Source organism: Sphaerodactylus townsendi, linkage group LG01 (assembly GCF_021028975.2).
Source record: "Sphaerodactylus townsendi isolate TG3544 linkage group LG01, MPM_Stown_v2.3, whole genome shotgun sequence".
In the NCBI taxonomy this organism is placed as follows: Eukaryota; Metazoa; Chordata; class Lepidosauria; order Squamata; family Sphaerodactylidae; genus Sphaerodactylus; species Sphaerodactylus townsendi.
The window spans coordinates 141,877,732-141,900,851 of NC_059425.1; the positions used below are offsets into that span (position 1 = coordinate 141,877,732).

Consider the following 23,120-nt stretch of genomic DNA (forward strand, 5'->3'; position numbering starts at 1 on the left):
TTCCACCAAATAATGGGAGTTCCAAACTGCGTCCCTTACGCAGCCCTGTGTTTAGAACTGGGGCAAAACACCCTGGAACATAAAGCTTGGCTTAGAGTCTTCAGATTTTGGCTCCGCCTTCACTACCTGCCATCCGAACACTCCCTTGTCTCATTGACACTACAGGACACGCAGGCTAACCCCTGGTTTTCTCTAATCAAGAGAAAGATTATTTCCATCAGCCTGCCTATATTGGAATCGCACTTCTTACCTAATGTCCTATTCAGAAGCTGTGCAATAGGCTCAGAGATGCGGCTTTTAGATCTTAGAATTTGCAAATTTACATCTAGCAGCCAAAATCGAAGCTTCTCCTGCAACACAACTCCTAATTCCATTTGAGCAGAGACGTATGGCCTATTACCTCCATACCTTAACGAACCCACGCGCAAGGAGAGCCCTTACCATTGCGCATTTTAACGTTATGCCATCTGCCCTATTAAAGGGTAGGTTCAGCAATTTAGATAAATCCGAAAGGTTATGCAGTTGCAAACTTAAAGTGGTTGAAACCCTGACTCACCAACTCTTGCACTGCACCAGATTCGATAACATCAGATCTAAATATACCAACTTACATTTTTTCTTCCAATCTGGGCTGCCTGATCTGACTAGGTTATCTCTATTGTTAAACAACTCGGACCCGGGTCTTTGTGAAGAGATCGCCAATTTATTTGCGGAGTTAGTTGACAGTTCCCAGTAGAACCTATTTGTTGTGCTCCCCATGGGGCCTTTTATCTATCATGTATTCATGCAATTGTTCCCGATTTATGTAACTCTTTCTGACTATGCCAATAAAGGCTTATGTATGTATGTATGTATGTATGTATGTATGTATGTATGTATGTATGTATGTATGTATGTATGTATGTATGTATGTATGTATGTATGTAAACAGAGCATGCGTGCTCATTGGGGGGGGGGGGCAGGACTTGTGCAAAGACCCCACCCAATGAGTTATATAGTGTCCCCCACACATTCTATTTGGCCTGTGAGGAATTGATCCATGTGAGCTTAGGAAGTGCAAATGGGAAAATGCATATTTCAATGTGGGGCATTGACTAAGAAGGCAAATCCTCCTATTATGGGAATTTGCAATAAAATATATGTGCACAAAATCAAGCATAAAAAATATGTGCACAAAATCAAACAAGTCATCTCACATGATGACCTACACATGATCTTTCCTATAAAGAAGTATTTCCCTGTAGTATTTGCCTTTGTGAAGGTGCAGTGAGGGATTCAGCTTTCCCTTTAACTCCTTCTAAGGACACATGATTCAGTGGAAGAAAGCCTACTCTTCTTCTATGACTATCTGATTGCAAGATTTTCATATGAACACTAAATGCACAAGAAAACTGTATGTTCCCCAAACATCTGGCAGTCAGGCCTAGTATTCCCGGTGCCAAACAGAAGTCTGCCACAATAGCCACTATCTCCCAGTCATCACAGGGTTTAGAGTCTCTTGGCATCAAGTTTACAGAAAATATTTATATATTTTTCCTAGTATGCCCTCAGGAGTATGTAAAAGTTTCTGGCCTTGGAAAAATATGAAGTATTTATTTCTTTTTATTTATTTATGAATGTGATTTCTAGGTTGCCCTATCTCGCTCCTGGCTTACAACAGGCAGTTCATAATAATCCAACAATCAATTACAGAGACCTTGGCGCTCCATATATACTTCACATTAAGGAATGGAATAACAGTATAACAAAACCTCAGCAATAACAAAGGAAAAGGAAAAAAGAAAGGAGAAGGGGAAAGAGAATAGAGGCCAGCTAGAGATGGATACCATTGCGACCCTCAACCAAAGACCTGGCGGAACAGCTCTGTCTTACAGGTCCTGCGGAACTATGATAGATTCCACAAGGCCTGAGTCGTATTTGACAGCATTCCAGCAGGTCAAAGTCAGAGCCAAGAAAGCTCTGGCCCTTGTTGAAGACAGATGGATGTCTTTGGGTCCAGGCTGTTATTTGCAGAGTATATTTGCAGTGATCTCTGGGGATTGTATGTGGAGAGGCAATCCTAAAGATATGAAGTTCTCAGACCTCTTTGAACTTTGAAGTCCAAAATGAAGACCTTGACTCTGATTCAGTACTCCACTGGAAGCTAATGTAGATCGTTTAGAAATGGATGTACATGTGTATGTCCCAATGTCCCCTGAGGACCAGTGCAGATGCATTTTGCGTCAGATGGAGTGTCCAGATCAGCTTCAAGGGTAGCTTTCATATAGCAAGTTACAGTAGTTCAAGTTGGAGGTGACCACAGCACAGATCACAGTAGCAAGGTCAGAATGAGATAAATATGGGATAAGCGATGCAGTCTGGGGTCCCAATCTCAATTCAAAGTGGAACTGAAATGAGGTTACCCATCTCTTTGCAATCTGGGTTTGGAAATTCCAGGTGGTAGAACCTGGGGAGGATAGAATTTGGGGGAGGGGAGATATTTCAATAGGATTCCATTTATTTTCATGTTTATTTTTGGGCTAGATCAGGGGTAGGGAACCTGCGGCTCTCCAGATGTTCAGGAACTACAATTACCCCCCCCCCCCCCCACCCCCCCCCCCCCCCACCCCCCCCCCCCCCCACCCCCCCCCCCCCCCACCCCCCCCCCCCCCCACCCCCCCCCCCCCCCACCCCCCCCCCCCCCCACCCCCCCCCCCCCCCACCCCCCCCCCCCCCCACCCCCCCCCCCCCCCACCCCCCCCCCCCCCCACCCCCCCCCCCCCCCACCCCCCCCCCCCCCCACCCCCCCCCCCCCCCACCCCCCCCCCCCCCCACCCCCCCCCCCCCCCACCCCCCCCCCCCCCCACCCCCCCCCCCCCCCACCCCCCCCCCCCCCCACCCCCCCCCCCCCCCACCCCCCCCCCCCCCCACCCCCCCCCCCCCCCACCCCCCCCCCCCCCCACCCCCCCCCCCCCCCACCCCCCCCCCCCCCCACCCCCCCCCCCCCCCACCCCCCCCCCCCCCCACCCCCCCCCCCCCCCACCCCCCCCCCCCCCCACCCCCCCCCCCCCCCACCCCCCCCCCCCCCCACCCCCCCCCCCCCCCACCCCCCCCCCCCCCCACCCCCCCCCCCCCCCACCCCCCCCCCCCCCCACCCCCCCCCCCCCCCACCCCCCCCCCCCCCCACCCCCCCCCCCCCCCACCCCCCCCCCCCCCCACCCCCCCCCCCCCCCACCCCCCCCCCCCCCCACCCCCCCCCCCCCCCACCCCCCCCCCCCCCCACCCCCCCCCCCCCCCACCCCCCCCCCCCCCCACCCCCCCCCCCCCCCACCCCCCCCCCCCCCCACCCCCCCCCCCCCCCACCCCCCCCCCCCCCCACCCCCCCCCCCCCCCACCCCCCCCCCCCCCCACCCCCCCCCCCCCCCACCCCCCCCCCCCCCCACCCCCCCCCCCCCCCACCCCCCCCCCCCCCCACCCCCCCCCCCCCCCACCCCCCCCCCCCCCCACCCCCCCCCCCCCCCACCCCCCCCCCCCCCCACCCCCCCCCCCCCCCACCCCCCCCCCCCCCCACCCCCCCCCCCCCCCACCCCCCCCCCCCCCCACCCCCCCCCCCCCCCACCCCCCCCCCCCCCCACCCCCCCCCCCCCCCACCCCCCCCCCCCCCCACCCCCCCCCCCCCCCACCCCCCCCCCCCCCCACCCCCCCCCCCCCCCACCCCCCCCCCCCCCCACCCCCCCCCCCCCCCACCCCCCCCCCCCCCCACCCCCCCCCCCCCCCACCCCCCCCCCCCCCCACCCCCCCCCCCCCCCACCCCCCCCCCCCCCCACCCCCCCCCCCCCCCACCCCCCCCCCCCCCCACCCCCCCCCCCCCCCACCCCCCCCCCCCCCCACCCCCCCCCCCCCCCACCCCCCCCCCCCCCCACCCCCCCCCCCCCCCACCCCCCCCCCCCCCCACCCCCCCCCCCCCCCACCCCCCCCCCCCCCCACCCCCCCCCCCCCCCACCCCCCCCCCCCCCCACCCCCCCCCCCCCCCACCCCCCCCCCCCCCCACCCCCCCCCCCCCCCACCCCCCCCCCCCCCCACCCCCCCCCCCCCCCACCCCCCCCCCCCCCCACCCCCCCCCCCCCCCACCCCCCCCCCCCCCCACCCCCCCCCCCCCCCACCCCCCCCCCCCCCCACCCCCCCCCCCCCCCACCCCCCCCCCCCCCCACCCCCCCCCCCCCCCACCCCCCCCCCCCCCCACCCCCCCCCCCCCCCACCCCCCCCCCCCCCCACCCCCCCCCCCCCCCACCCCCCCCCCCCCCCACCCCCCCCCCCCCCCACCCCCCCCCCCCCCCACCCCCCCCCCCCCCCACCCCCCCCCCCCCCCACCCCCCCCCCCCCCCACCCCCCCCCCCCCCCACCCCCCCCCCCCCCCACCCCCCCCCCCCCCCACCCCCCCCCCCCCCCACCCCCCCCCCCCCCCACCCCCCCCCCCCCCCACCCCCCCCCCCCCCCACCCCCCCCCCCCCCCACCCCCCCCCCCCCCCACCCCCCCCCCCCCCCACCCCCCCCCCCCCCCACCCCCCCCCCCCCCCACCCCCCCCCCCCCCCACCCCCCCCCCCCCCCACCCCCCCCCCCCCCCACCCCCCCCCCCCCCCACCCCCCCCCCCCCCCACCCCCCCCCCCCCCCACCCCCCCCCCCCCCCACCCCCCCCCCCCCCCACCCCCCCCCCCCCCCACCCCCCCCCCCCCCCACCCCCCCCCCCCCCCACCCCCCCCCCCCCCCACCCCCCCCCCCCCCCACCCCCCCCCCCCCCCACCCCCCCCCCCCCCCACCCCCCCCCCCCCCCACCCCCCCCCCCCCCCACCCCCCCCCCCCCCCACCCCCCCCCCCCCCCACCCCCCCCCCCCCCCACCCCCCCCCCCCCCCACCCCCCCCCCCCCCCACCCCCCCCCCCCCCCACCCCCCCCCCCCCCCACCCCCCCCCCCCCCCACCCCCCCCCCCCCCCACCCCCCCCCCCCCCCACCCCCCCCCCCCCCCACCCCCCCCCCCCCCCACCCCCCCCCCCCCCCACCCCCCCCCCCCCCCACCCCCCCCCCCCCCCACCCCCCCCCCCCCCCACCCCCCCCCCCCCCCACCCCCCCCCCCCCCCACCCCCCCCCCCCCCCACCCCCCCCCCCCCCCACCCCCCCCCCCCCCCACCCCCCCCCCCCCCCACCCCCCCCCCCCCCCACCCCCCCCCCCCCCCACCCCCCCCCCCCCCCACCCCCCCCCCCCCCCACCCCCCCCCCCCCCCACCCCCCCCCCCCCCCACCCCCCCCCCCCCCCACCCCCCCCCCCCCCCACCCCCCCCCCCCCCCACCCCCCCCCCCCCCCACCCCCCCCCCCCCCCACCCCCCCCCCCCCCCACCCCCCCCCCCCCCCACCCCCCCCCCCCCCCACCCCCCCCCCCCCCCACCCCCCCCCCCCCCCACCCCCCCCCCCCCCCACCCCCCCCCCCCCCCACCCCCCCCCCCCCCCACCCCCCCCCCCCCCCACCCCCCCCCCCCCCCACCCCCCCCCCCCCCCACCCCCCCCCCCCCCCACCCCCCCCCCCCCCCACCCCCCCCCCCCCCCACCCCCCCCCCCCCCCACCCCCCCCCCCCCCCACCCCCCCCCCCCCCCACCCCCCCCCCCCCCCACCCCCCCCCCCCCCCACCCCCCCCCCCCCCCACCCCCCCCCCCCCCCACCCCCCCCCCCCCCCACCCCCCCCCCCCCCCACCCCCCCCCCCCCCCACCCCCCCCCCCCCCCACCCCCCCCCCCCCCCACCCCCCCCCCCCCCCACCCCCCCCCCCCCCCACCCCCCCCCCCCCCCACCCCCCCCCCCCCCCACCCCCCCCCCCCCCCACCCCCCCCCCCCCCCACCCCCCCCCCCCCCCACCCCCCCCCCCCCCCACCCCCCCCCCCCCCCACCCCCCCCCCCCCCCACCCCCCCCCCCCCCCACCCCCCCCCCCCCCCACCCCCCCCCCCCCCCACCCCCCCCCCCCCCCACCCCCCCCCCCCCCCACCCCCCCCCCCCCCCACCCCCCCCCCCCCCCACCCCCCCCCCCCCCCACCCCCCCCCCCCCCCACCCCCCCCCCCCCCCACCCCCCCCCCCCCCCACCCCCCCCCCCCCCCACCCCCCCCCCCCCCCACCCCCCCCCCCCCCCACCCCCCCCCCCCCCCACCCCCCCCCCCCCCCACCCCCCCCCCCCCCCACCCCCCCCCCCCCCCACCCCCCCCCCCCCCCACCCCCCCCCCCCCCCACCCCCCCCCCCCCCCACCCCCCCCCCCCCCCACCCCCCCCCCCCCCCACCCCCCCCCCCCCCCACCCCCCCCCCCCCCCACCCCCCCCCCCCCCCACCCCCCCCCCCCCCCACCCCCCCCCCCCCCCACCCCCCCCCCCCCCCACCCCCCCCCCCCCCCACCCCCCCCCCCCCCCACCCCCCCCCCCCCCCACCCCCCCCCCCCCCCACCCCCCCCCCCCCCCACCCCCCCCCCCCCCCACCCCCCCCCCCCCCCACCCCCCCCCCCCCCCACCCCCCCCCCCCCCCACCCCCCCCCCCCCCCACCCCCCCCCCCCCCCACCCCCCCCCCCCCCCACCCCCCCCCCCCCCCACCCCCCCCCCCCCCCACCCCCCCCCCCCCCCACCCCCCCCCCCCCCCACCCCCCCCCCCCCCCACCCCCCCCCCCCCCCACCCCCCCCCCCCCCCACCCCCCCCCCCCCCCACCCCCCCCCCCCCCCACCCCCCCCCCCCCCCACCCCCCCCCCCCCCCACCCCCCCCCCCCCCCACCCCCCCCCCCCCCCACCCCCCCCCCCCCCCACCCCCCCCCCCCCCCACCCCCCCCCCCCCCCACCCCCCCCCCCCCCCACCCCCCCCCCCCCCCACCCCCCCCCCCCCCCACCCCCCCCCCCCCCCACCCCCCCCCCCCCCCACCCCCCCCCCCCCCCACCCCCCCCCCCCCCCACCCCCCCCCCCCCCCACCCCCCCCCCCCCCCACCCCCCCCCCCCCCCACCCCCCCCCCCCCCCACCCCCCCCCCCCCCCACCCCCCCCCCCCCCCACCCCCCCCCCCCCCCACCCCCCCCCCCCCCCACCCCCCCCCCCCCCCACCCCCCCCCCCCCCCACCCCCCCCCCCCCCCACCCCCCCCCCCCCCCACCCCCCCCCCCCCCCACCCCCCCCCCCCCCCACCCCCCCCCCCCCCCACCCCCCCCCCCCCCCACCCCCCCCCCCCCCCACCCCCCCCCCCCCCCACCCCCCCCCCCCCCCACCCCCCCCCCCCCCCACCCCCCCCCCCCCCCACCCCCCCCCCCCCCCACCCCCCCCCCCCCCCACCCCCCCCCCCCCCCACCCCCCCCCCCCCCCACCCCCCCCCCCCCCCACCCCCCCCCCCCCCCACCCCCCCCCCCCCCCACCCCCCCCCCCCCCCACCCCCCCCCCCCCCCACCCCCCCCCCCCCCCACCCCCCCCCCCCCCCACCCCCCCCCCCCCCCACCCCCCCCCCCCCCCACCCCCCCCCCCCCCCACCCCCCCCCCCCCCCACCCCCCCCCCCCCCCACCCCCCCCCCCCCCCACCCCCCAGGCGTCTTAGTTGATAGTTCCATGGGAATGTCAACTCAATGCATGGCAGCTGTGAAAAAGGCAAACTCTATGCTGGGGATCATTAGAAAAGGAATTGATAATAAAACTGCAAAGATTGTCATGCCCTTATATAAAGCAGTGGTGCGACCGCACTTGGAGTACTGTGTCCAGTTCTGGTCGCCGCATCTCAAAAAGGATATTGAGGAGATAGAAAAAGTGCAGAGAAGGGCAACAAGGATGATTGAGGGACTGGAGCACCTTCCCTATGAGGAGAGGCTGCAGCGTTTGGGACTCTTTAGTTTGGAGAGGAGGCGGCTGAGGGGGGATATGATTGAAGTCTACAAAATTATGCATGGGGTAGAAAATGTTGACAGAGAGAAATTTTTCTCTCTTTCTCACAATACTAGAACCAGGGGGCATTCATTGAAAATGCTGGGGGGAAGAATTAGGACTAATAAAAGGAAACACTTCTTCACGTAACGTGTGATTGGTGTTTGGAATATGCTGCCACAGGAGGTGGTGATGGCCACTAACCTGGATAGCTTTAAAAGGGGCTTGGACAGATTTATGGAGGAGAAGTCAATTTATGGCTACCAATCTTGATCCTCTTTGATCTGAGATTGCAAATGCCTTAACAGACCAGGTGATCGGGAGCAACAGCCGCAGAAGGCCATTGCGTTCACATCCTACATGTGAGCTCCCAAAGGCACCTGGTGGGCCACTGCGAGTAGCAGAGAGCTGGACTAGATGGACTTTGGTCTGATCCAGCTGGCTTGTTCTTATGTTCTTATATGTTCTTATGACTCATATGGGGTTGCTCTCTAGTGATTTTTAGGAAAACTAAAAATGACATGACAAAAATGTTCTGCCATTCTGAGTGTAGACTGGAGCCCTGGTCTCACTCCAATTTGCCTTTACCGTGCTACCACATAGCTAAATCTGACTGATAACATGGAGCCACATAAACACAATGGTAGTTCTCCTTTCTCGCTACATGATGGCAATTAGCGTAATTCTGTAGCTAGAAAGGAGAATTACCATTGTTTAAAACTTGTTAAACTTGTTTCAAAAAAATGCATCACAGCAGCTGCCAAGAACAGCATACCAGTCATTTTCATCAAAATAGTGTAGAAAACTTAAGGGCTTTGTTGCTGGGGGAGAGGGTCTTTCAGGGAATACTTTGGGTCCCAGAGCATTTCTTTTTGCAACTGGATTATCTCTGGTTTTAATATATACTGCAATATACTACCCACATAATCCAAATTAAGTTCGCCTGTTGACATCAGCATTTAAGGTGAAAAGGAAAAGCAGAGCAAGTCCATGGGTACTTGCTGGCACATCGAATCCCAGCAATTCTAAAACAACCTGAGACATGTATCCTAAGCAAAACTGGAAAATATAACTTTTTCTTTAAACTTTTATAAATAGTAGCAATGGGGATCAATTTGGATGGGGACCACTGTGCTATTCTTTTAAAGAATTTTACATCAATGCCTTTCCCCCCAAAGTAAATCATCCCTTGGAGTCCCTATGCAGAAAAAGAGTAAATATTTGTCCTCTACCCGGACTAATATTACCTCTAGGGAACCAATTTAAAGAAGCAAATGGTACAGAGAGGAAAAGGATTAAGCTCCTCATGCCCAGCACTGGGGTCCCATCAAAATTGCCCCATAAGCTGCTGTTTGGAAAAGATGAAAGAGATTGGAGAGCCAATCACAAATTTCCATCACTTAATATAGCTTGGCCCTTATAGTCAAACGCTATTGTGGGGGCAGGGGAGACTATAATGCTAAAGCTTCTTCTTTTTTGACATGATATAAGTAAATATTGACAGGCAAAATATTTTCCACATACAATAAACACAAATTTGTAACATTTTATTTTAAAAAAACAACTCTTACCTTTTTCACTGACACTTTCACTCTCTATTTCCACGTCATCACAACTGGTATATTCAGGTGTTGACGCTCCTTCTTCCTCAGAGCTGCTGACTGACATTTGCCTTTTCTTTCCACCCCGTTTCGATCTATGAGGCTTTGGAGGAGATGGTCGTACTGATTCTGACTGGTCAGAACTAAGGGAATCATTCCTTAGCATGGTCTCCATTTTCTCCCGCTTTGCTTTCCGAATGAGAATAGCAGAGCTAGGATCTAGGCTTTTTTTAAAGGGATCATGTTTTTTTGATTCTAAATGCTCTGAAGGAACCACACTATGTCTAGGAGTTGATGGGCTATGATTAGCTAATTGTTTAGAAACAGAAATTCTTACTTCACCTGTTCTTTCTATAGAGTAAGCTCTCTGAGTATCCAAGTGAGATTTTGTGTCCTGAGTTCCTTGCAACTGAGCGTGATTTCCTAGTTTATTCTCAGATACCTCAGATTCCTCGACTTCTGTATGTGGCAAGGCAACATCACTGTGTCTTCTTTCATGCCGCGCTTTTGAAACTTTTGCATGCATACGCATCTGTTGCTCCTCAGGGTGTGGTTTCACAGGATACCTTGCTAGATTGGGATCACTCCTGTATCGAGTGTGATAGTCATCTTCTTTCCTTTGCTTCTCTTCCTCTATAGCCTTGCCTTCCTCAAATTGTTTTGGAAAGTCTGAATAGTCCTGAGACCTCCCTTTCTCTAATCTTCTACCATCACGTCTTTCTTTACATTCCCTCTCATCTGCTTGTCCTTCACCCTGCTGAAGTGAGGATTTGGGCACACGTTTGCGCTCACCTTTTAGACCTCCTTTCCCATTCTGTTCAGAGCCCATGGATGCTTTCTTCCTGATGTGAAAGGAAAAAAAATAGAAAAAAAGGTGACAGCTTCCAGACACCAATAAAATGGCAAGATACAAATGCAGACTGTATCTCTATTTATAAAAAAGACAAACAGTAAAACAAGTTAAACCAATGCTTTTGATTTGTTTAAACTTCTGCCAATGTCATAATTGACTTCTCAATAATGTATTTCTTAAAGTATAATGCTTTTTCACAGTAATCACTGAATTGTTTTTTAAAAATCCATTTTACTTTTGAAAATGGGCAATTTATTAAAAGTCAAGTCATTAAAGAGTTTATTTAAGACCAGGTACTATGAGTCTAAATATTTGTACCAGTAAATCTGCTTTGCTGCTCACAAAAACAAATGAATCTATCTTCCACTTCCAGATACATTTAACAGGCCTTTAAAAAAACCTTGGGCAGTCATTCTCATATTACAACATCTATCCATATTCATTACAGAGTACTTGTGTATTTGAAATAATAAACTAAGAAGTAGTTCATAAGTTATCATTGGATAGAAATTTAACAGTGCCATTCTAAGCAGAGCTGTACTCACAGACTTCAATGGGCTTAGAAGGGTGTAACCTTGCTTAGGAAGGTACTGTTACATTAATGTCCAAAAATTGCATTACTGAGGACCTGAAGCAAGAAAATGTCCACTGTTGGTCAGAAAGTAATGTTCCTGAGTCAAGACAATGGCACAATTAATTATACCTGTTTAGAAAAAAAGATAATAAATCTAAAAACTCTTCCACCTTACCTTAATATGTCGAGAAACTACTGTGTCTTCTAAGTATCTCATAATCTTCCCAGCTAGTAAACAACAATGCATTCCTGGCTGGCCAGCCACCTTCAGTCAGTGGCTAAGCTCCAAGGAAGCAGTGTGAACATACAGTACAGAGCACAGCACACAGCCAAAGCACTGCTTGTTACTGTTACTGCCTCAGTTTCTACCACCAAAGGAACAGCCACTGTTCATTTTCAAAAGAAGCTGCTTTGGCAGAAACAAGAAGCAAAACATTCCAAGCACATGCATTGTTCTTTAACAAGCATGCATGTCCATTCTTTGGATCCAGCCAGTATTTTTTTAAGCAGCAGATTTACCTTTAGTATTCATGTAGATCCTGTTTTGGGTTCATCCAGTTCATTATAGACAAATATCATCAAATCATGATCGAATACGGCCTATTTACTTCTTAGAAACGTAACAATGCACAAAAGGAAAAGGAAAATTGTGCCCTAAAACATCTTACCTATATCTTTGTAAATTAGTTTTTAAAGTCTTTCTGTTGGTTTCATGAGCAGATTCTAGCTTCCATGAGGGCTCAGAGTTCTCTCAGAGTTCCTTTAGTCCAGGGGTCTGCAACCTGTAGCTCTCCAATTGGCCCTGGTGGCAGGGGCTGATGGGAATTGTAGTCCGTGAACATCTGGAGAGCCGCAGGTTGCAGACCCCTGCTTTAGTCCATCATCCTCCATATGACTCTCAGTTCTTGGTTGGACTGGCAGCAGTTCTAATCAACCTAGGCATCCCCCTTACTGCTGCTCTTGCGTAAGGTGAGCAAGAACAGGGAAAGGTCAAACCCAGAGGTGGGATCCAACCAGTTCTCACCACTTCTCTAAAAGTGGTTCTCTAGAAGTGGTTAGTAATCCGAGAAGGGGTTACTAAAGCAACCTCCCTGCCCAATAGGGACTGGAGGTGCGTATGTGCGGTGGCGCCACTGTTTGAATCCCACCACCATCGGAACCTGTTATTAAAATTTTTGGATCCCACCACTGGTCACACCGTTGCCTGACACCCGTCTTCCCAGTGCTGAGCCACTGGTTGTGTCTTTATACATTCTGCTAAAGCTTGACCAAAATATACCCAGCTTTTATATTTATGACACAAGTCCCCAACATTTAATATCACAGCAGCAATATTCCCCATAGCAACGTGGGCAAGGCATTACCTCTCTTTTGGGGGTTCACTTCTAGATCTTGATGAGGTTTGCTTCTGCTCCAGACCCATAGCTTGCTGTGATAGCTCTATGCCTTTCCTTCTGTCAGGCTGCACAATAGAGGATATTTCCTGTGAAGAAGCAGCTGCTGTGCTTAGGGGTGTTTGGGACCTTGACCGTTCTTGAAGTCTTGCTTTCTTTTCTCTAGGTGCATCTGAACTACCACCAGTAGCTGTATCACTCAGTGTTCCATCTTGACTGGGAGGCTGTTGAGGACCACTTCCAAAAAACCACGCTCCAGATTTTGTTAAGATTTCTTGTTGCTTTCGGCATAGATTGCATACCCACATAACCTAGATTTAAAAAAAGATAACAAGACTGAGTACTAATTTCGAAAAGTCTTGGTTGCCTAAACATTCAAGAAGAGCCGATTTCCCCTTTTTATTGGTACTCATGCTCAAAACATGCTTGTAGAATGTGCTAGCCTTAGTACCAAGAGCTGAACATACTAGAAAAAAACATTTCATCTTGAATGCACGGGACATTCATGTTTCATCACTAGTGTAACTTGCAGTAGCCTTGAAGTTGTAATTGTGCAAGGTCCCATGTCACTGAAAAATTGGCACAATTCTGGAATGAGTTTATTTTTGTTTCCTTTTTAAAATACTAACAGATTTCAGGATGCAAAGCAGTTTTCACATATGATCTGATGTGATGCAAACCTGAATTCTGGGTTATGATATTCAAACTGAGCATTTTATCCTATTAATTAAGGGTCATCAAAAACCAAACAAATGTAAACGAATGTTGGTGCCCTTCAAGCTGAATGTCAAATTGCATATATACTCCAAATCAACTGTCCATTTATGCTGACTACATTTCCTTCTCTCCTCAATATTACATGTACCAAGACTTTGAATTCTATTGAAATAGATCCATGTATAATAATGAAATTAATAGATGGAAATTACATTGTGGGGAAAAAAATCAAAATCAAAATCAAATACAATCACAAATAATGATTGCATGCTTCCAGGAAGGTATAAAAACAAACCACCATTTCAATTCTAGGTCATTATTTGTAGATTTAAAAAAAGAAGAATTCTCTCAACAACACTGGATAACAACAATATACATTAAGGGCATCCTCATGCTGTACATGAGGATTAAATAGTGATGAAGGCAGCTCTGTACCATAAGAAAGAGCACAGCAAAGAAATGCAGAAATCCTATGTAGAATTACTTTGCAGAAAGCCTCACTAAAAATCAATGAGACCATACTTGCCATAAACTGTTAATTGTGTCAACATATGAGTAATATAAACAGGAACAAAAAATACACAGAAACTTAAAGACATTCCAAACAGAAAGCCATTCTTTCCACTATATCTTTTAAAAAAACCTAGAAAAGTAAAAATTACACTGATGCAAATGCCAAACGCAAAAAGAAACACACAGTAATTTGAGTAATATATTAATTGAGGTATAAAACAAACCCAATTAAAAGAAAGAAAATGAAAATTTTTGTCGTTATCCAAAACAAAACATTAAATGTAAAATAGTATTTTTCCAAAAATGTTCCAAAACTTGTAGTACAATCTCAAAGTATTTCAGCAATAACTGAAGCAGCTGTAAATCGTGCACAGTAATTGCAACTTGCAGCCAACAAACTAGAAAGAGTTCAGCCTTCTGCAGAAACATTGTATTTACCCCCATGATCAGAAGTAGATAATTTTATTTCCTATTCACAAAAGGGAATAAAGTAATTATGATTTGAATTCCAATAAATTAGAAAAAAAGGAAATCTAATCAACATATTAGCCCTGCAATAATGCAAACAGCTTTTATGCAACTTAAAATCAAAAGCCCTAATGTGATAATATGAACATCAACAAAGAAGATAAAAATATTTCCATGGTTGCTAACTGTCCTTCATTTAGTCAGGGGCTTTGAAACATGTTGGAAGGGCAGAACACTGAATTTTTCAACAGAACAAAAAACAAGTTTGAAATCTGTGTATAAACTCAAACCAAAACCAGTTAACTAATTAGTAATCTCTGGAAGCTATAAATGAATGTATATAGCCTGTGTCACAAGATTTTCATTAATATCTGATTACACATATAGAATATGATCAGCCAGGACAGAGTATAAAAGAAGAGTCCCATCCTACTCCATTCTGATCAATGGGAGCTTTGCTACTGACTACAGTGAAAACTGTACTCTAGATGCAGATATCCAAAAATTCGTATGTTCACTGCTAATGCACACAGCATTGATGTGTTTACAATGAAAAATAGCAAGAGGATTCTTTTTAACTTTAAAGCAATTTCTAAGGTTGTAAGCTATTTTGAATAAACAAAGCTTTAAAATCCAAAATCAGTTTAATAATTATTAATACAAATTAGGGTTTAATCTAAATGTGACTCATTCATAATATAATTGTCAGTATAACAGCATTCCTAGTGAATTTGAAAGAAGTTAATATTTAACAAAACTATCCATGTGTATTTGATATTTAATTTAGTCAGTTGCAGCTTATTGCTGCTTTTTTTTTCTTTTGGGGCATAGCTTTACATTGTGAAGATTTATTGAACCTATGCAGATTTATTAAACCTACTGAAATTCATACACTTTAATTGAAGTAATGTGTTCGATTGCACTGTAAAAAACCCATGCCTCAAGGATATGTGCACTTTGCATATGTAGACAAACACACAGTTCTATATATTATATAAAAGGCTTTATCTACAATAATTCAAAACTATTCATTGAAGATTTTTTACACACACATCACACAGATATGTAGGAAATCTACATTATACTCACATGGAAGCTATGCTTCCTTCTCTGTTTAGAATTCTCTTCAGAGCTTAGTTTAAAACATGCTATGTTCGCCTTCAGTTATATTCAGTATATTCAGTCGAAAAGAGAGGGAAAAGACATAAGTCCTTCTTCAAAGGAGGAAAAAATAAACCTTGAAGTAACATAGCAGTTTCAGTGAGAAAGCTGCTTACTGAAAAACATTTTTGGGGAAGTATGTGCAGCAGGCAATCTAGCAGCACGCAGGAATTATATCCTGATTGAAAATACTGGGCCGTGGTCCAAAGTAATCTAAACTAAAGCAGGTCTGTGTAATAACTTATCTTAACAATCCACAGATGTTAGGCAACTAAACAAACACGTGATGATGGATTATGGTTTTTTTTTTTAATGTGGCTTCTGGACTTTCAGGCAAAACATTGGAACCCTGACAAAAGATTATACATTACTGTATCCCACAGTAAAGTGGACGGTCTTATTATGCTGATCAGGAGAGCAAAATGAGGTCATACACTGAGAAGTTTAGGCTTGTTGCATACACAGGGACTCAACAGTTACATGTGAAAATATTCGTTTGTCAATTAAGGGAAAAATATACACACATAAATCGCCTAACAGACTGAGATTTTCACTGTTATTCAACAGGCATGAAATGTTTCAGGCTGGAGAGGGGCATTGTGTCAGGGTGATTCTGTCACAGAATTACTTTAAGAAACCTTTGAATAGCTTTATCTATTTGTTAGTATTTATGTGGATTTTAAATTATAGGTTGTTTCAATGGCTGAGGTGGGGCAGGAGAAGAACTCTAAGGGCGATTTTGCACTCACCGTCTGAACTCAAGTTCGACCTATGTTCAACCCAAGTACTCCCCACATCCGGTGAATCCGACTTGGGTTCGTTCTGCCATTAAATTTTCGACTCCACCTCCGAGGTGGGGTAAACCGGCAAAGCTAGGTTGAACTCAAGCGAAGCTGACGGGAGTGGGGAATCTTCTTCGGGTCGATTCGCCCGTTCAGCCAATCACAGATGAATGTTTTGGGCATGCGCAGAATGGAAGACTCACGCCGGCAAAAAAGCACGCCCCCCCCCCGCTTCCATATAACACTGATGACCATGCGCAGTAACGAAAAGCAGATTGCACGCCACTCATAGCAACGAAATGGCAACATTTTTCCTTCACAGCACCGTTTCGCCCAATCAATCGCACCTCATCCCTCCCTCCTTTCTGGTGGCATGTTATAAACGTTTGTCATTTTAGAGGGGAAGTTGCCATTTTGATCTGACTGCTGACAGCTGAGCACAGTTGAGTCATGGCCAGCAGTTGCTCCACCTCAGGATCCATAACAGACAGTTCTGACAAGAGGATCAAAAGATGTGTTTCCCACGCGAAATGGAAATGAAAGCTATGAGCGTAAGAATTTACACAAATTGCGCCTTCTTATGCACATTACATTGCGACGTCAATGCTACATAGCTGTAATGTAAAAAAAAATTGGGGGAAAAGGACGCACATTCGCATTCCCGCCCGAACGCAGCAACCAATCAGGCACGACGAGTGAATGACACGCCGAGGTGATCCCGCCCTCTGAACTTGGCTCCAGCAAGACAACCTCGGCTGCTGTGGGAAGTTAAGAGGGGACTGACATAGGTCGACTCTTTCTGCCTGATGAGTCGACTCTATGTCAATTCTCAAGTGCAAATTGCCCTAAGGCAATTTGCCCATTGGTTTGAAGAATGCCCCATCCCATATCCTAGCATTCTCTTTGGTTTATTTAAAATCCAATTTCCCATAATAAACTATTGGTACCAAATAAACTGTATGCTCTCTAAAGGTCTCATTAGGGAACCTGCTAGTCCAAAACAGTAATTTATTATGACTTAAGTAAAAATCACCTTTTCATAGATGTTTGACTAGACAGACAAGATATAAATGGATTCACAACAAATGTTTATTTAGCAGAGAAGTATATTTAACAGGGTAAGGATCTTATGTGGAAATGTTTCAGTATATAAAGTGAACTACTTCTCAGTTTGACCCCTACATTACAAATTTTCCCAACAAGGGTAACCACTTCGTCTTTAATGAAAATTAATATGAGAGAGCATTTGATTTTCATTTTTCCAGAGTGTTACCTCAGATTACAAGGTTTCATTGGAACAGACAATGGGTGTAACCCTTTCCAGGTTCAAGGCAGTTCTTTAAACACAGAGTTTGTATTACTCAGTAAAAGAGGATATCGTCCCTAAACGGACCACAATTGTAGCTAAAAGCCAAATAAAAACCTCGCTAAACTAATACTTATCAAAAGCCACTAAATCCCATCAAAGGAAAAAGCTTCCTCCCCTTTCTTAGGCTGAGGCTGACTTAACCCCTCCCATCCAGTGGAGCTCCACCGGCTCTGATTGGATGACAATCTCTTGGATGTGCATGAGGTCAAAATCATAAGGATTGGTTCAGAACATTGGATAAGTGTGACTTTTGGGGATGATTTAATTACTGTAACCGAATTTGAACCTGAGAAATATGCAGTGAAAATGCTCTACATAATACATAATTTAAACTGCAAAGATAGACAATAATTACCTTATCCTGAAGAAAAGGTACCTTGTGAGGTTGGTGAGGTAGGCACCTTGTGAGGTAGGTGCAGCTGAGAGAGTTCTGACAGACTAAGTTCAATGCCTGTACTTAGCACTGATAGAGACAGGGTGAAGGCAACTGGTAAATAGTGTAACTGAACCAGGACATTTCAGAATATACTGGGTGCATTGTAACTAAATCAGAGGTTTAGTCCAGAAACTCTGAGCACTGACTGCAGGATGGACACCTAATTTTTAGGGAACATCGGGCTCTATAACCATGCTAATAGAGCTTAGTCTTTCCAGGACAAAGGCAGCTCTTGTTCTCTGGTGGAGAGACAAGATGCTCAAGTTAAGTAGCAGACACTTAAACTTAATGTTTGACACCTAGGTTTAATGGTCTAAGTTCAGGGAGTGTCCAGAGATGATTTAGTTTTAGGGTGAAGCTGATTCAATAACAGCTCTGTAATAATACTAATGTAAATGAAGGTGGTCTTTGGAGGGGTTAGTCAGGAAACTACTATATAGGATTAGTGCTCAGAAGAATACCCTTTTTTTAATGGGGACAGGCTTTCCCAGACAGGAGGCATTGCCTCTTCTTAATTGTTTTCGGAGAGGGTGAGGCAAGCTTTGTAAGTTAATGTTGGCAGGTGGCTCATCCAGACAATTATCTGTTTACTTTGTGATGTTGAGCTCCTAACTGCATGTCTACAGAAACCAGAAAACTGAAGGACCAGCTATGCTTTTTGTATTGCAAGCAAAATAAGGGGCATAATCTAGCTCAAACGAGCTGCACTTTCCCCACTGACTTCCTGGAGGAGTTAATCCCTTGGTTTCCTCTCATGAACGAAAACTAGTGAAAATTTCAATATGAACAGTTGGTTTTTATATTCATCTTCTCTTCTGTAGGGAGTCTCAAAGCAGCTTACAAGCTTCTTCCCTTCCCTTCTCCTCCCCACAAAAGGCACCTTGCGAGGTAGGTGCAGCTGAGAGAATTCTGAGAGAATTATGACTAGCCCAGTGTCACCCAGCACCCCTGCCCAGATTCTACTGTCCCAGTATGGAGTCCGTGTTGGGGCAGCGAACTCTGGAGGGGGGGATGTAATTTCAGTGCTTGCTCCATGTGCCATTTTCTGTAGGTATGCCCCTGACTGGATGCTAAAATGACCGGGTCCTCATCAAGACAAGCAGAGTATGATTTTCTCCCTCATTTTGCTTCCCTTCCTGGAATTCACCTTCCCTCTCTTACTATTTGCTCTCCTTCTTTTAGGCCGTTTCTGCACGGCCGCCATGCACCCCCACGCCGCCAAGAGTTCTGCCGGCGTGGGGGCGCAAGCCTGTTCGCGACGCATAGCGTCGCGAAGCAGGCTGCCAGCAGAGGTTCCTACGCCCAGGGAGAGGGCGGCTCCGCGATGGAGCAGCCTTTCCCGCTTCTCCGCCCCACTTCCGCGATAGTCACCGTGATGTCGCTTTCTGCTGGCCGTGGAAGCTCCTGCTCGACGCTGCCCTCCGACCCCTGGAGGATTCGGAGGACGAGTGTGGGCGGGTCACGGCCGAGCAGGCAAATTTTATCGGAGACATCGCGGAGTGGGGCGGATGAAGGGAGACAGCGTCTTCCCGGGCGCGCGGTTCGCGACTGCAGCCATACGGGAAGACGCTTCACCTAACAACAACCCTTTAAAGGGTTGTTGTTTAGGGCGGCCTGACGCCGCCCTGGGGGGAAGGAAGCGCAGTCAGGTCGCCGCTGCTGCGTTGCAGCAGTGGCATACTTCGTCGCGGCGACGGCTTTGGCCTGGGGGCGGCGTTTTTACCGCCCCCAGGCCGTCGTTTTTGGGCCGTGCGGAAACGGCCTTAGTTTTTCCATTTGCAGCCAGTCTGCCTTACAGCCAACCTTTCCCATAGCAGCCTGTACTGACTGGGGACCTCCTCCCTTTCTGATCCAACAGCTCCTCTCTTTGTTTTGGTTTTCTCTGGACTAGTTATGGGGAGGGAAGCAATTTAGACTAAAAGTCTATTTTGCTTACATTGGATATTTTGCTTACATTGGATATTTTGCTTACATAATACAACTAGACACTAAGATTATGAAGTGAATGCTTTCTATTGGATTACCATGCTTAAATTACTGCTGTGCTGTTACCACTGAATAAGTTCAGCCTTGTACTACTGTTTTGTTCCCCCATTTTCTATTCTGCACCTTGGTTAAATCAGTAAAGTTATTCTTTGGTTAAGTATCCTTTCCCCCTCCATCTGGGTAACAACTGCCATGTCTTCAAAAATATGTATGAATTACAATCACTGATGTACTATGAGACTATTACATGCTAGAAGACCTAGCTCTGTTCATTTTAAAAACAAACAAATAAATATTTCAGCTAAAATTAAGGGTCTACATAAAATTTAGTTTCAACTTTAGGAAGAAAAACTTCACATAGCAGGTAGCAGGAATGAGCGGCGGCTCTGCACTGCCACCTAGTTCATTTCCCCACTTTTAAAATAATGTGGATACTCACCAGTTTCATTTGCTGTGGGACCTTTTTAGCACGGGGTCATGTTGCCCACTTCAGCTTCTGCCCCTTCCTCCAATGAGCGCGGCAGCCGCACAGCAGCCAGGCAGGACTTCCCACGGTCCGTTCAGGGGGTGTCCTGATTGGCTGCTGTGTTGTGCTGCAGCGGGAATTGTTTTTTTAATTTTCAACTGGACGAATCAACGTCCCGACGAATCCACGACTATTTGTGGACACATCTATGCTTACGTGCACAGGGTTTTCGATGGGTCATCTCCACCCGAACTGAAAGCCGCTCCATGGGGTGTACGAAGTCATGGCTACACAAGAGGCATGTAGGTCATCTTACATCTATGAATACACATATCAGTTCACCAAGATAATCATCTAAAATCAAAACTGATGCAAAATGTATTACAATTTAAAATAAAGATAAAAATATACACTCACACAGATTTAAGAACCGTAAGAAATCAAGGGGTGAACAATAGCAGGAATATATTAGGGTACTGGATGGGTGATAATTACTCTTCCAGAGGGGAAGAGGTATGAGAGAAAGTGAAAGAAATGGCCAGTGCTTTTTACAGAGAGCAATGTTGGGTACAAGGAGATATATCAAAAGCAAGGGACTATGGATTTTGGGACTTTGGTCGTAGGAAAACACGACCTACCGGCAATGGTTAGAGGGGTAATTCCTGGGACACTATCAAGTTCCATTCCGAGGCATGGACAATGATGCTGGAAATTATTTGATTAGATGAAACTTGGGAGAACCCAAGACTCAATAAGTTTTAGGCAGTGCTGATGAGATTAAAACAAAAAAACTCAGGAAGCTTGACAGCGCTTAATTGTTGGACAGGAGGTTTCCAGGATAAGGTTAATGTTGCTTACTCTGATGGAAAGCGGATGCAGGGCAATGCAGAAGGGTTGCTGATGTGTTTAAAGTGTAGACCTTCACAAGTTCATTGTAAGACTGGAGCCAGGTGTGCTTTCTCAAGGCCAAGATGTTGTCAACCAGATGTGTGTGGCTATGTCCTTAGGAGGGGCATTGACTGAAGCTCTGCATTCCTAATTCGGGAGGGGGAAAGATGATGTCATGTGGAAGGCAGAGCCTTAATACCAAGCTCTTGCATCTAGGATGGCATCCATTTTATCCTGGCTCTGTTTCCTCAGGCTGAGCTTCATATCATATCAAGTCTATATGTGGCTGAATATTGAAGGTGAACTGAGAATAATTCCCACCCTCCCCGATTTACTGATAGGTTTGTCACAACAGCCACTGTGGGAATCCATTGCTTAAAACTACAGGCTCTCCTTTTATCATCTTTAGATTTTTTTAAAACTCCCCAGTCTTTTTTTTCCCTTTAGATTTTGTGTTTTTCTGGCCCTTTTCAGATTTGCAGAAAAATCCATCTTGCTCATTCACAGCTCTGATCACCGGATTTAGATATCCAATGATTTGGCCAACTTTGCTATTAGATTATAAATTACTAACCAAGTACAAATTGGGTGATGTATATGCACTTGCCTGATTTTAAAGGGTCAACCCAATGCTAAACTCCCCCAACCCTTTTCCAAATAAGGTCTGAGCTCACACTAGGACTCTCCATACAACCAGCTCATTTTCCTCTCTCTGCCATCAGACCTCCCTCCTTTTATAGCTGATCCTCTCTCTCCGATGTGTACTTTAAGTTCATGGCCTCTCAGGCTTAAAACTCCATGTATAATCAGTGGGATTAACTTCACTGGATCTTGTTCTATGGGTTTAAAATACAGCAAAACTGCAAATACATGGATATTTGCATGTTTACATTTACAATTAAATGGATATTGAAGCAAATGTTTTAAATTTCTGAATAACTTCCAAACAACAAGCATCTCTTGTAAACCTGTATCCACAGATCTCATAAATTTCTACTGGGACTAGAACTAAGAAAAAATGGATCTACAAAAACATCCACCCTTTGTTAGGGGAACAGAGCAAGCATATATTACAATTCAGTAGCCATTTGGTTTTCAACATCTACAGAAGATACCATTAATGAAGACAAACTGCCTATTGCACTGGAAGATAACATCTAAAACCAGTCCCTCACCCAAAAAAGCCCAAACCCAAGAGCCATGCTTCTTCATTTCTTTAATATTCATTACAGCTACATTTATGAAATCCAAGTTTGATCTTATATCTCTAGTAGCAGAATATCCTTTGTGGATTCCTTTAAAAATATTTTTTCCTGGCTAAAAGTAAATTCATAGCATGCCCACTTTTCCACAAATGTTCCCCTTCCTGTCCACAGCACATCAATAATGCTGCATAAAGCTGGGAGTACTAAATAAAAAATGGCAGTTATTAAAATACTACCACAACAAGTTGCGCTGCATTTCACTTGTAAAAAAAACCTTCGGCTACCCATAGATCATACCCATCCACCCTCTAAAAATACATATCTTGTGACTTGGAAAGGTGCAAGGCCATGCAGGTTTGCCATAGATTGAATGTTCTTCCAAAAATCTCTCCTTACCCCCCCCCCCACTCCTCTTTTTCCCTGCCCCTTCAAGCCTGGAGCAGGCAAGAGTACTGACTGATTGCCATAACTGGTCCTCGTGCTTTAGTGGAGCTGGTTACCTGAAATGTGATTTCCCTGGGCACAAATCCTTGTGAGAAAACATTGGTGGTCATTTTCCTTTCATTTCTGTGGACCAGGGACATTGTGACAACTTTCCTTAAGTCAATCCCTCCCCCCCCCCCTCCCGGTAACAAGACATCTCAACTAATATGTGTTAAGGGTGAATTTTGTAATTCCCACTCACTAAAACTTAATATACATCCTTATCCAACTGATGGCTAGGCAAAAAGATAATGTCATGTTGAACAAGAAACCACACAAGGCAAGCATGATTAAAACATGCTTGCTTTGATGAGATGGTATT

The 23,120-nt window shown here is 52.3% G+C and overlaps 1 protein-coding gene across 25 annotated transcripts in view; it reads right to left on the reverse strand.

Moving 5' to 3' along the window:
* The window catches only part of RIMS1 (regulating synaptic membrane exocytosis 1), a 326,183-nt gene that overhangs the window by 172,120 nt on the left and 130,943 nt on the right, over positions 1–23,120 (reverse strand). For 24 of the 25 annotated variants that reach the window (XM_048496050.1, XM_048496001.1, XM_048496133.1 and 21 more), the window contains 2 exons: positions 12,295–12,635; positions 9,474–10,345 (listed from right to left, as the gene is read on the reverse strand). In XM_048496050.1, coding sequence (XP_048352007.1) covers positions 9,474–10,345; positions 12,295–12,635 — 1,213 coding nt within the window. Of the gene's footprint in view, positions 1–9,473; positions 10,346–12,294; positions 12,636–15,111; positions 15,318–23,120 lie in introns of those variants that run through there. The other variant, XM_048495983.1, reaches the window with a different exon arrangement.